Below are 13,182 nucleotides of genomic sequence, written 5' to 3'. Positions count from 1 at the left end.
CTCTGTCCCTCTCCAGCTTCTCCATCTCCCTTTTGAGCCAATCATCCTTGCTGTTCACCTCCACTTGCTCTCTTGGCTTCCAGGCTGTTCAGATTCCCCTTGGACCAACCAAAGCAATTCCATGCTCAGGAGACTGAGCTGTGTTCCAGGCACAGAACAGGAGACACAGCAGCAGCCAACTCCCATATACCCTACTGTTTGATGAATATGGAAAAGCTGACAGCAATCCCTTCTTGACTCCACACCTGAAGCAAGAACTCAGCCCAAGGCTCACAGCTTAGGAACTGCTCTTTTCTCTGGGCACAGCCAGCCCCAGCTCAGCCACGTGGCCAGTTGGATGCCAGGACAGAGCCAGGTCCTGCTCTGCCATGGGAGGATGGTGGCCAGCAACTCCCTGTCCTGAGAGCCAGAAGTGGCCACCCAACTGCAGGAAGGTCTCCAATGCCTTCTCCCTGTCCGTACTGAAAACAGGGAAGTTGGCCAGCACAGGAGGGGCTCCTGGTCAGCCAGAAGGCAAAGTCCCAACAGTTGCAGGGCAGAGAACAAAAAGATAAAGATGCCAAGGAAAAAAAGAGAAGGGATTTATTACACTTCAAATTTCAAAGCACCAAGACATGCCAGAAGACATTCATTTCCACCACGTGTTCAGCAAAAGCTGGGCTGACAAATGACATTGCTGGGGTCAAGGCCTCCCCAGCCCCACTGCTGGTGCCCAGGACCCACAGCTGAAAGTGTAGCAAGAAACTGTGCAAACCCACTGGGTTCAATGCCCTTGTGCCTGCCCTAGCAGCAAACACGCAGCTTGTCACTGCAAGAGAAGGAAGCAGGAGGCCAGGCCAGGCCCAGAGGGCAGCCAGAGGGAGCCCTGGGGTCCTGGCACAGAAATGCCCACCGTGGTGTTCCTGGCAGCCCATGCTGTAAAGCAGCATCTCTGCCAGGAGGAACCACTGCAATACCCATAACAGAGACAGAGCACTGGAAGTCTCTGGGAAATTCATCTTCAGAACATAAAATAGTTGAGGTTTCCTGAGAAATAAAACCTACTCCCATGGAACTGATGAGGCCAGCCACATCTACATGCATGCGCAAAAACACACTTCTCCGATCAAAGACCAGATGACTCCATGGCTTCCACACAAACACAGTGGGAAAGCTTTACTTCACCCCAAATTAGAACTAAACTCTCTGCCTCCTTGCCTTCCATGCACACACAGCCCAGCTGGGTTACATTCTGTGCCATTACATTCAAACCCCTCCTGAGCACAGCTCCTGAGCTGTGAGGTCTGCTCTGTTCCTGCACTGAAAGGAAAGGAGCCCTTGGGGCCAGACCAGGGGGATCACAGCTCTCTGCACTGGACAATCCTTGGCACAAGCAGGAGCAGCACATCAGGTCCCTACACCTCCTTCAAAGCTTACCGGGCACCAGGGGAAGCTGGTGGCAGTCACAACTTCAGTGAGTGACCCATGCAGTGAGACCCACCAGGGGATCCAAGTCAGCTCAGATGGAGGAAGGACACAGCAGCAGCACAGGGGAACCCTTTGTGATTCCTGCAGTAGTGAGAAGAGGAAAGGCCTGTCCCAGAGCCAAGCCAGACCCCTGCTGCCTTCATGCATAGCTCAGGACGGAGCTTTTGGGGTGTCTGTGCTCAGACACAGAGGAAGATACACCCCACTTCTCCCATTCCCAAGCACTGGGAGGGGCTGCATCACAAGGCTCTGCAGCCCAGCCTTCTGAAGCTTCCCCAAGGAGAGCAGGGCCAGAATAGCTGATGGGCAGTGAGCGCTTTTGGTAGCCAGGGGCTCCTGTGGCATCAGGCGGTGATCCAGCATGGTTCCAGCCCATGGCCTCTGTTGGGTGAAGCCAGACAGTTCAGCCAGCAGCAGGGCCCCACGTTTGCAAGGAGCCCCAGTTTGCTATGTCCTCCAGTTTGCAGTCACCACAGAGCAGCACTGGGGACACCAGCACCCTTCATAACAGCAGCATGGCAATGGGCCCAGGGTGCTGGGTGACAAGCAGGTGTCACCAGTCCCGTTCAGAGGGCTCCCGGTAAGGCAGCCCCAGCTGAATGAAGACATCTCTCTCTGTGGGAGTGGGCAAAGTATGACCAGATACCACCTTGACACCTCCAGGGCCTCGCACCACGGCCGAGCTGAGGGCATGTTCTGACAGGCTCATGCCCTTGGTCTTGGCCAGGGCTCGCATGGAGCGGTTGAAGTGAGCCGAGCCAGTGAAGTAGAGCAGGGCACAGGTAAACTCCCTGTAGGGCACCACGATGATGTCAAGCCGGCGGTGACGCCGGGCTGGCCCGGGCAGGCGGCACACTCCCAGGTACTTCTTCTGCTCACCGTTGTCCTCCTGACTCACGAGGTCATCCGTAAGGAAGCCTGGGGAGACAGAAGATGCAGACATGAGCTGAACAGTAGAGAGTGACATCCCCACCCCAAACTACCCACTGCCCAGACAGCAGCTGAGGTGTCTCACAATGTGTTGTGGGACCCCAAGGACAACCCAGCCTCAGCCCTGACAGCCTCACACAGACAGGAGAAGCCATGCTGAGCTGCAGCAAGACTCTCTCCTTAACACTGGGTGTGGAGCTGCCACTGGAGCAGGGCCAAGACCAGGGGCAGTACTCTTAAGGACTTAGAAGACTTCCAGTCCTTTGGAAAAATATTCACCTGCCCTTCAATGAATGCCATTCACCTCATTGCCTCCTTGGCTTGCCCATGCTAAGAACGGCTTGGAGCAGCATATGCCGGCCCCCAGGTCCCTTACCACTCCTGTGGAGGCTGTCAAGCAGCTTGCTGAACACCCCACGGTGAGACTTCCCATCTGGGTGAGTGACCAGCACATCCACATCTCCACAGGTGGGCTTCCCCCGACGGTAGGAGCCACATGCCACACACACAAGCCCAGGTTTCAGGGCCAGGGCAGCTTGTCTGACCTCGAAGAAGAGAAAGAGGGATGCATAGTCAGAGACCTGTCTCTTCATGCTCTTTCCATCAAGACAGTAAAGGATCTTGTTGTGCCTGCCTTGCGGCCTGCCCTGCACCTCCTGGGTCTGATACAGAGCAGACACTTGGCAGGCATGGCAACTGTACCACCTACAAGCTGGCCTGCTGTCAGGAGCCACGTGAGTTGGGCTGATATCCACCCAGTCCTGAAATGCCCAGCACACTGCCACACAATACAATCATCTTCCATGGTGCTACCACCAGTCATCAGCTCTTGGAGGCACTTGGGCTAGAGCTGGGTAGGGACCAGAAGCGAGATGCAGCAATGCTGAGGAGGCAAAATACAGCACAACCTTTCAGAGCCTTTGGTTTCTGAGACAGCATGAGAGAAGAGGTGTATGAGCTCTCTTTTGGGCCAGAGTGGGCAAAGCTAACCAGCTCTGCCCAGAGAGAGGATCAGTTCAACATGGTCACAGGTCACGTTTCAGAAGCAGAAATGGGTTCATGGAGCCTCCTCAGCAGGGCCCAAGGTAGCAGAAAAATCTGCAAGTGTCCCTTGGAGTTCACTCCTGCCAGGAGCTCTGCCCCTGCACGTGAGCTGGGCTTCCTGACCCGGAAAAAACACAAATGTCCCAACATTTTAGACCTAACAGATGCCAACACACTGCTGCCAGCTATCAGACACATACAACCAGAACTTTCCTAATGCAGACACCTCCGGGCTGGACCCCAGCTCCTGTTTTGTGCGGCCAGTGCTAATTCTGATGGCTTCATTCATTAAATGCTTAAGAAAGGCTCCCAAGACCTTGGACAGGAGTATTCTTGGCCTGATTGTGCCAATCACCCTGCTGGCAGCAAATAATTAAGGGCTCAGCAATCCCCGGTGACGAGGCCATCATAGAGGCTGGGGTTCAGGAAGGTAGTGTCCATGCCCACAGCCCCTTGTCACTCTTGGGGATCATCCTTCATTAGCAAGAGATAAACCCATTAACCTTTGCCCCAGAGGTGCTCCAAGAAGCCACAAGCCTTTCTCATGCGGAGCAAGCCCTCCTCTGGTGTCCTTGCCCCTCTTCTGGCTTTAAATGAAGATTTCTAGAAAACTCTCAGCCCCACCTGAGAGCCTAAAAGCTCCTCAGATCTCACTGTGACAGGCAGCACAGACAGTGACTAATCCCTCATTCTCTCTCTTGGGCCTGGATCAGAGGTGTGTGCGTGTGTATGGAGGGGAGCGCAATAATCCCATCAAGATAACAATAGACCCACCCCCAAGAGCCAGCTCCTCGACCCAGCCTGCCTGGGAAAAGGACCACTCACCACCAGGACAGCTAATCTGGCACACGGGACTGACACCCCAGCAGGAGCCTGGCAGCAGTGTATTCTTCGTGGCCAGGCCCTGTGGCCGAGTGACAGGGTCACGCTGGCTGCTGCTTCCATGGTGATCAGAGAGCACAGGGGTAGCAATGACAGTGTGCTCTCCAAGCTCTCTGCTTGGTACATTAGGGTACACTGACTTAGCGCCCCATAATCCTTGAGCGCTCACCCCAACTAGAGCAAGCAACATCCATCTGCAGCCTGGATCCCCTTTGCTTCCAGCAATGATAACCATGCTCTGTCCCCCCACTGACAACCAGATCACAGGGGGCTCACAGCTCCCTTTGGAGAAGCAGCACCAGGGAAACATCTCAGGGGCCTTGGCTGAAAGCACACATCTCAGAAAAGATGAGAGGCAGGAAAGAAGAGCTGGGAACCTACTCATCCCACCATGCCACATACAGCCTTTTTCAAAGCAGTGTGTAGAACTGAAACCTGTGAGTGTCATCCTTCTCCTTGCCAGGCATTCAAACTGAACCTTCCTAAGGGGCAAAGTAGGCACCTTGTGTGCCCATGACCAAAAAGGATCCCCCAAGCACCGACCCTGCTCACGAGGAGAGGCTGAAGAGCTCTATAGCAGTGAGGGATGTTTCCACAGCACACACCCTCCTGCCAGGTCCCAGCAGGCACAGGTACTGCACGCTGAGGACCCAGGGCTGAGGTACTCACAGTGTGTTCTATTTCTGCAGCCTCCTCCCGAGGCATGCGCTCCTGGAAATCTGTGTAGTGCTTCAGCCCCACAGCCTGCTGGTGGGTGAGGGTCGCCTTGGTGCGGATATCATCCAGTGTCCGGAAACCCTAGTGCAGAACATGCGGTGATATGCAAACATCTACCAAGACTTTGCTCTTCAAATACTTTCAACCAAGATTTGGGCAGACTGTATTTAACCTGACTCAAGTTCAGGCCAGCCACAGCTTTTGAGCTCACATGTAGACCCTGTTCTTTTGGAACCAGACTTAGGGCCTGGTTCCAAAAGAAGGGATTTAGGCAATCCCATTACTCACACACACCTCTAGTCCCCATCCTACAGTGACTAGGAATCTTAACTAAACCTGACAGAAGGCTGCTGTTCTTAAGGCACTGTGTTCCTACAGCTTGAAGGAAAACAGTAACACAGGTAACGGAACAACATCCAGAATATCCCAACAAAGGAAAGCCTACAGCATGAATACAATCCTATGTTTAAGACAGCAAAGAATCCAGTCACAAACCAAACACTACAGGAAATCAGGCTCCATTAGCTGTGTGCTCAGGACACAAACTGTTCTTAAAGAAGGAATCCACCCAGTGGGCTGGGTTGCTTCTGTTGGCACCATCACTTCAATCTAATTTCTACAACCTCCAGACAAGGTGGATGGCTGCTCTGACAGCTACAAGAGCCAGCTGAGCCAACAGGACAGCAACTGGATCAGGAGCTTTCATGGCCAAGACATCCTGATTCAAGCCTGGCTCTTAGCAGTGCCATTGCCATGAGCAGTGTGAGAGCTCCAAGCAGTGACGCTAAGGGAAGAAGCAGGGTGTCCCCCACTCCTCCTATCATTCAACTTTGTCCTCTATCCCCACCGAAACTCAAGTCTTAACTGGGTGCACTCCATTCACCCCAAACACACCCGCGATAGGAGCCAGCTTCATTCTCCCTTAAAAGCAGATTCAAATCCCATCTGTGGATATTGGCAACTGGAAACTATTTGTGCAAGTAAGTCTCCTACACTCAGCAGCAGTCTTCAAACCATAGCCTGAGAACCTCTTGTGTAAGGCACTAAACTCACCTGCTGGTACCACATCTGAGCTGTCTTAGCCCCTGCTCCCCAGATGTTAGAAAACAACTCCAGCACGGGCACACTCTCACTGATGTGATCCAGCTTGCGCAGATGCCCGCTCTCCAAGATCTCCAGGATCTTCTCTGCCATCCGCTTCCCAATCCCAGGGATTTTACAGGCTTCCTAGCAAGAAACCAGAGCTGCTACTGGAAAAATGAAGATCAGAGACAAGCTGGGCAGCTGTTACCCACCCAGAGCCTGGTTTAGCCATTTGATCAGTGATTGGTAAATGGACTAATTCTACCTGATGGTCTCCTCTCTAGCCCAGGCTTACACAGGCTACATTGATTCAGTGCCAAGTGGAAAAGGACATGCATGCAAAACAGGACTGAAACATTAATACACTGAATGGCTGGACTGTCACAGTCAGTAAGACTCAGATCCAGCTGGTATGATATATTATCTTGAATGGTGGCCAGTTGCTTATTTATCTCATGAGTGCTCAGATCTGGCCCTAAAAGGCTTAGACTGCACTTTTCTGCTGTTCTGAAAACACTGCAGGTGGTCAATGAATCCCAACTCGCACTTGCTACACAACTTCCATTGAAGTCCCCGCACAGGAAGAAATTCCCAAGACAAGCTATTCCATGTACAGAAAGAGGAAGGGATCTGGCTCATAACAGAGCTAGGATGCTGGGTCTATCTCCCTGCTCCATCACTCTGGGAAGGTGTTTTACCTGGTAGGAGGTGACTGGTTTGTGGTAGCTCTTGAGTGCATTGATGGCTTTGGAGTAGCCCAGAGCTCTCCACTTGTCCCCCTGGACAGTGTAGGCCTTTGCCAGTACTTCCAGCTTCTCTGTGATGCACTGGTTGTGATTTTCCTTCTTGCTGTTGGAGGACTGGGCACAAACCCACTTGCTGCCAGGCTGGGCCACTGTGGAAGAGCTGCCACTGGTCTCCTCGGATGATTTCACAGGGTAATGGCCAGAAATCAATGCTTCCAGATCTCCCTGGGTGACACCAGCATCTTCTCCTTCACTGTCTTCATCACCAGAGTCTTTCTTTAGGGAGAGGTAGAAAAGCAGCTATGTGAGAATAAATGCATGCCTCACATATGTCTCCTTGGCACAGGCTGCTCCTGAGAGCAGGAAGTCAGAGCAGTAACCAACCTCCCAGGCATGCAGTGCTCAAACTGCCATCTCTGTAAGTGGTTGGTTATATGCACACCATAGCTCTTCATGCCTCAATGACTGCACCCTTTGAAGCTACTCAGAGCACAAGAGATGAGACACTGCTGTCCATCTGTGATCCAAGCTCACATGCACCAACAAAGTTAAGCCCCCGAGACCTAACTGAGGTAAGACACTGGTTAAGTGAGCAACTGCTGCCAGCAGCATTGTATGACAATGCCGAAATCCCTGGCTGTGGGAGATCCTGACTCCCTACTCCCCCTGGGAAACCTTGTGCTGGTCTGGTGGCTGCATAGACACCTCTCACATTCAGACTCCACACCTTCCACCCCATGATGAGGATGACAGGAGATAGGCACTGAACTCTGTTTTCACATTACAGACACAAAAATCTTAACAGGGTAGTAAATTACAACCCCCTCATTTTCCCCATGGCTATCTGCAAGAGAAAAGGCAGAGGAAGGAAAGACACAAAGGACTCCACATTCCTCAGTGACAGAAGAAAGAACCAATGTATACATTTGCTGATACCCTCAGCATTAGGATGCCTCTGTGTAGACTTAAGAAACAATGAGCCTTGGCTTCAGGTAATGAACAAAAGGGAACAGAAGTGGGAAGCCCACAGAGGCTTTGCTCACTGGGGTCCTCCTCTCTCCTGATGTATAAACACAGGAGCCCACAATGATCCAAGAGCTTCTGTGCTGTGGAAGTAACCCTGAATGGCACAGGGCTGTTTGGGATCAATCCAGCAATTACATCCGGCACACCAAGACCTGCTATGAGTTTCTGCAGAGCATCAGCCTAACATCAGAGCCATATACTTACAACCTGTGGTTCTGCTGGCTAAGCAGGTCTAGAGGCACAATTCCTGCAAGATACAGAGCTGAAGCCTTTAGGCAGAAGAGGTAGGATGTTTCCCTGTAAGCTTGTTTTGCAACTCTGAAAACTGGGTCATACTGAGGATTTGATTGACTAAAGTAGTTTTATTCTCCCTGAAACCCTTGAAACACAACTCCCTTAAGACACTGATCCCTCTAAGGGCAGCAAAGCCTCAGAGTGTTCGGATTGGTTAGTACGCCCCTTAAAAGCATCTAAGTAGCATGTTATCCAACAACACCACAAAGAACTCTGCAGCTGGAGCATGCAATCCCCATCCTCTTGGCCAGCAGTGTCACATAAGGTGAAAGAGCACATAAACCTCTGACTCCCTAAGCTTCATCAACAAAGCCGATGGGCTCCTTACAACCACACGTGCAAAACCAACTAGTCCCATTAGCTTCTAAGATACTCCAGCATCCTACAGCCACTGACTTGCTAGAGCTGGGTGAGGCTGGGACGTGCATGGTCTGTCTGGAGCACAGCACAGGAGCCAGGATAGCAGCTGAAGCCCAGTAGCTGAGGCAATATGCCACTTGAGAAGGAGGCAGCCTGGAGTAACAGCTCCAGGGTTCAGCCAGTGAGTAACTGGCACTGCTTGTAAAAGCTGCCTTGCATAAAGCTACTGCACCCAGATGCCAGTCACAAAGCTGTTGATACAGTCTGGTAACAAGGTTTCTTCACAGGAGTTTACATTCAAACGCAGAGGAGCCGCTGTTCAGTATGAAACACTGGCACACTTACCACCTCCTAGAGAAAAAGCATCCACTCAAGCTAGGAAAGACTCTGTGCTTAAATGGAGCCTCCTTCTAAGCTGAGATTTCAGCTTTACTGTTGTAGCTAAAAGTGGTTGGTACTGTCTTTAAAGCATATCCCATGAGTTCTCCTTCCTCCCCAAACTCACACAGTCCTGAACTTGGGACAAGTGATTTTACTGAAGTGTCTACAAATATTGCTTCTGTGCACTGACTAACAGGAAATATCATTGCTTGAGGGGATTTAAGAGAAAATAAGGCAACAAGGCTTCAGACTAGCGGCTGCCTGACCACCCAAAGTAAATGGGAGCACAAAGCAGGGCAGATACCACAGAATCCACAGCAGTACAAAAGATCCTTTCCCCCATTAAGTCTGAGATTTGTCAATAACAATTGCCATGAAATTTAGAGTTAGAAGACACAGCAAAGATGGGGTAAGTGCAAAGGTGATGCAGTTAAGAAGCAGCCAGCTCTGCCTACAGCACATTGGATAGTTAGCCTGGGGAGAAAATATTCCCCCCACACACATATTCAAGAGAAAACCTAAACCAAAGGAGCCCTCAGTGTGCTGCCAGGTAGGGAGTAACCACAGGGGTTTATAAAACAAAATTTGGGACTGTGTTAGAGAACAGATACCAGCATTGCATGGCAGCTGCTGCTCTAAGAGGTCTGGGGTAACTTTGCTGCAGATGGATTTGAATGATGCCTATGCCAAAAAAGAATTCAGCAAACTTGAGCAAAAATAGACAGAAAAGGAAGTAAGCTAACAGCAGGCTGGAGAAGCTGACTCACAGCAGAGGTCACTAATAACCCAGCACTGATATTTTAAGCACAGCACGGCAGTTGTTAGAGTGGCAACCTGACCCACTGCACATGTGTCTGAACAGGGTGCTGGCCAAGGAGTGGAGAATGGGTCAGCATGGCTCAGGCAGGCTCATGGTATGAAATATCTGAAACAGCTTCCTAAAAGGGAGATGCTGTCAGCCAGGAAATATTCCGCAAAAAGATGCAGGGAAAACATGATCACCAGAGCGAGCCTTGGCCTGATCAGAGCACCAGGACTACTCCAGCTGGAAATATTCTGATGGGGACAGGAATTCAAAGGGTTTTGTTTCTACTTTTAACATCTAAAAGTGACAAAGAGAAGCAGTACCCATGTGTACAGCCCAAGCCTACCAGCACCAACCCACTGAAACATCCAAAAACCTTTCCTTTGCTGAAAAAATCTGGCATTGGACCCTTGCAGGGATGCTCTTAACCAGGAAAAGCAGCATGCAGGATCTGTTCACAATGAGAAGGGCGTGTGTGGGAAGCCTCACCTCAGCCAGCTGCTGCTGTCCAAGGGTGCCCAGGCCTCGCTGCGAGGAATCCTCCAACTGTGCTTCAGTATTTGGCTTCACTGCTCCCCCCTCTGCTGGAGGCTGAACCTCTTCACTGCCCAGGACCTGCTGCTGCTCCTCTTTTTGGAGTTCTCCCTCCTCCAGGTACCTGCCATGAATCAGATGCCTTAGTACAGGAGACGGAAAACTTCTCAGCCCTTAGAAAACTGACTGAGAGATGGTTCTGCATGTTTTGGGATGGAGCAAACAACTCATGAGTTGAGTCATAGAGCAGTTACTCTGGTTTTGGCTCAATTCCCCAACTTTCATCCACCTCGCTGACCTGCAACTCCTATCTACCTCACTCTTAAGACTCTTCCTCCAAAACTCTGCCAAAACATTTTAATCCTAACCTGTGGCTGCTTGGTGCTCCATTTCTTATTTCCTCTTGTGCCTAGATGTCAATTCTCTCTCTGCAATAAGTAAGAAACATACTTAATTCCAGCATTTTTTAAACAAATCTCCTTGTATCACTGAAGGAAGAGGTACCTTTAGCACCTGTAGCAAGTGACAGGACTCCTGTTAATACTTCTGGGCTATATGTATTTTGCTATGCCACAGAATGGCAACTGGTCACAAAGTCACTAAATTTCACACTCTGTATGGGGAAAAGTGACTTTGAGTCATGCCCACAGGAGCTGCAAGGAGTTGCAGCCTGAGATTTTGAGCAGAGGTCAAATTTTAGTACCGTTCAGTTTAGGACAGAAGTGCTGTAGTGAGGAATGACACGTGGCATTTGCATACCTGCGAGGGATAAAGACATGGTAGCCAGCAGTACTCAGCAGCTTCTGGTCTCTAATGCAAGCACTCAGCCAGGATGCCTTCACTAGCTGCAGCCCTGAAGGCAGCTTGGTTAATTTAAGGAGCCGAAAAGCCCGATCACAGTCCATGTCTTCAGCCACAATGACATGTGTCACCTCCGAGGAGAGCTGGTTGTGTACAACACCTCCATTCTGGACAATCTGCTTGTGGAAGATCTCCGCCCTGGCTTGGCCAATGCCAGCTTGCAGCACGTAGGCAGTAACTGGATTCAGCCACTCTGCTGAGGAAAACACACAGGCAGGAGCTCAGTGACAAGAGAAACAGTGTCCCAAACCAACGGGGCTACATATCTGACAGAGGACTTGATGGCATCCATAGTGGAAAGCAGTCTTTGGGGGGCACCACCTGCACACACCAAAGCAGGCTGGCCATGATCTCTACAGAAAACACACTCAGAGGCCAGAAAAAGCCTTTGAGGATAGCTCTAGTTAACAAGCTGAGGTAGGAATATTATATTCCATGTCATGGGCATGCAGAACTTACCCTCGGGTATCTCTGTTCCTTCCTCTTTTGGGATCTTTGGAGGGATGCTTTTCCCTAAGTCATCCCTCACTTTCTTCCTCTTGGGAAAGGCTTTGACAATGCCTCGTGGCTCCATAGGCCTGGTGGAAAGTTTAGCTGCAGCTCCTGAATACCAATAAGAAAGAGGGAGGTTGCTTAGACCAGTGTTACACAAGCACGACTTAAGCTTCACTCATTTTGCTCATTCTCTTTGCTGATTTGGAGTTCTGTTTTTTTTTTGTTCTCACCTTCCAAAAACACTTGCCCCAAGGGAGATACCTGGAAACAAGAATTGCAGCCCCCAAGGTCAGAAAAATCAAAGTTAGAAATCACCAAAAAGCCATTTAAGAAGACACTGCCAAGACTACTTAAGCTGAGTTCCTACAATAGGAAGTATTCAACTACTTCAGCATTTTGGAGCTCCTTTCTGTTCAGCCAACAGAAGCAACTTAATTTCCCTGATATTTCTGAAGCATGTGCCCAGAAGGAAAACAATTCTCCTGCCAGGGCTGAAATCCAGTCACTGATGAGAAGAGGTAAAGCAGCTGATTGACACCAAGTGTTTCATACAGCCACAGGAGGAAACCCCCCACCATGGCTTCAGCCGGAAACAGCAAACTAATAAAGATTAACTAGCCAAGTTCAACATGGGTACAACTGCAGCTTTACCATCACAAGCCTTGCAAAGGCAAACTTTGGAGCTTTAACTACCATCCCAGGCTACTGTAGCCTAACCCCCCTGAATCACTGCATATCCCAACAGCACCTTCCACATAGCTGCAGCGTCAAGTCAACGCCAGCCTGGCTTCCCCTCCGTGCAGCACCTCATGTTTTGCTTAGCGGTTTCTCACACACAGACCAGCACAAACCTACCACATTAAGCCTGGAAGAGCTGAAAATCGTCCCATCTGACTGTATCTTCTCCCTGCAGTCTCCTCCTCACCCCAGCATTAAACACAATCCCCTGGAAGACCAACACAGAACGGGACTCAAGTCCTTGCTTCTGCAAGGAAGAGTTTAGCTTCAAGGGAGAAGAAACCCTGCTACGCTTCTATAACTCAGCTTCACACAGATGTTCCTGTTTTCAGGACATTTTGACCAAAAAATTGCTCTGAAAACAGTAATATTTAAAGAAATACGCCCCACAGTAAACCCCTCTCAAGCTTCTAACTGTCTCAGTCCTTTTCAGGACTTAAAAGAACGCTTTTCCAGGTAGTATTTCGCTGCCTAAGACCAAGCGCACATGCCAGGTTACTTGCCAACATCCTCAGGCCGCGAAGGCTTCAACACCCGCAGCCCAGCGGCGCCCAGAGCCCCGGGGGAAGGACACAACTCCCAGGAACCCCGCGGCCGGGCCCAGGGAGGAAACGGGACCCTCCGGCGCCCCGGCCTGAGGAGGGCGGCGAGAGGGCGAGACCCCCCCCCCCCAACCAGCGGGGGAGCAGCGGGGGATCCCCACGACCGAGAGGGGAAGGGTCCCCCCACAAGTAGACGGGGGGTGAAGGGGGAGACAGGCCCCGGGACCGCGCTCACCTACGGGCCGGGCCGCGCCGGGCCGCGCCGGGAAGCACTTCC

The 13,182-nt window shown here is 51.0% G+C and overlaps 1 protein-coding gene across 3 annotated transcripts; it reads right to left on the bottom strand.

The window, feature by feature from the left end:
- Window positions 1-560: 560 nt before the first annotated feature.
- POLL (DNA polymerase lambda) lies at window positions 561-13,170 on the bottom strand. 3 transcript variants are annotated; one of them, XM_030486125.1, is made up of 9 exons: window positions 13,141-13,170; window positions 11,590-11,733; window positions 11,029-11,326; window positions 10,225-10,393; window positions 6,822-7,145; window positions 6,094-6,267; window positions 4,993-5,121; window positions 2,774-2,942; window positions 561-2,385 (listed from the first exon to the last, which is right to left on the bottom strand). In XM_030486125.1, exons 2-9 carry the CDS (start codon window positions 11,702-11,704, stop codon window positions 2,021-2,023), a joined length of 1,743 nt encoding a protein of 580 aa, XP_030341985.1. In that variant the 5' UTR covers window positions 11,705-11,733; window positions 13,141-13,170; the 3' UTR covers window positions 561-2,020. The 3 variants fall into 3 exon arrangements, with proteins under 3 accessions (XP_030341985.1, XP_030341988.1, XP_030341987.1); XM_030486128.1 differs by having other exon boundaries at window positions 11,029-11,323; window positions 13,141-13,164; XM_030486127.1 differs by lacking the exon at window positions 13,141-13,170 and adding an exon at window positions 11,856-11,886.
- Window positions 13,171-13,182: the final 12 nt, after the last annotated feature.

Source organism: Strigops habroptila, chromosome 5, assembly GCF_004027225.2.
Source record: "Strigops habroptila isolate Jane chromosome 5, bStrHab1.2.pri, whole genome shotgun sequence".
NCBI lineage: Eukaryota > Metazoa > Chordata > Aves > Psittaciformes > Psittacidae > Strigops > Strigops habroptila.
Note: the sequence above shows the minus strand (reverse complement) of the source record. Positions and strands in the feature narration are given on the sequence as shown.

What these genes read in the sequence shown, in the direction of transcription:
- POLL (XM_030486125.1), bottom strand. Translation starts at nt 11,704, where the DNA reads ATGGAGCCACGAGGCATTGTCAAAGCCTTTCCCAAGAGGAAGAAAGTG. An exon ending in CTCAGATGTGGTACCAGCAG is followed by an intron (nt 5,122 to 6,093) that starts GTGAGTTTAGTG and finishes GTTCTGCACTAG; the next exon opens with GGTTTCCGGACACTGGATGA. An exon ending in CTGCAGAAATAGAACACACT is followed by an intron (nt 2,943 to 4,992) that starts GTGAGTACCTCA and finishes CTCTTCTTCGAG; the next exon opens with GTCAGACAAGCTGCCCTGGC.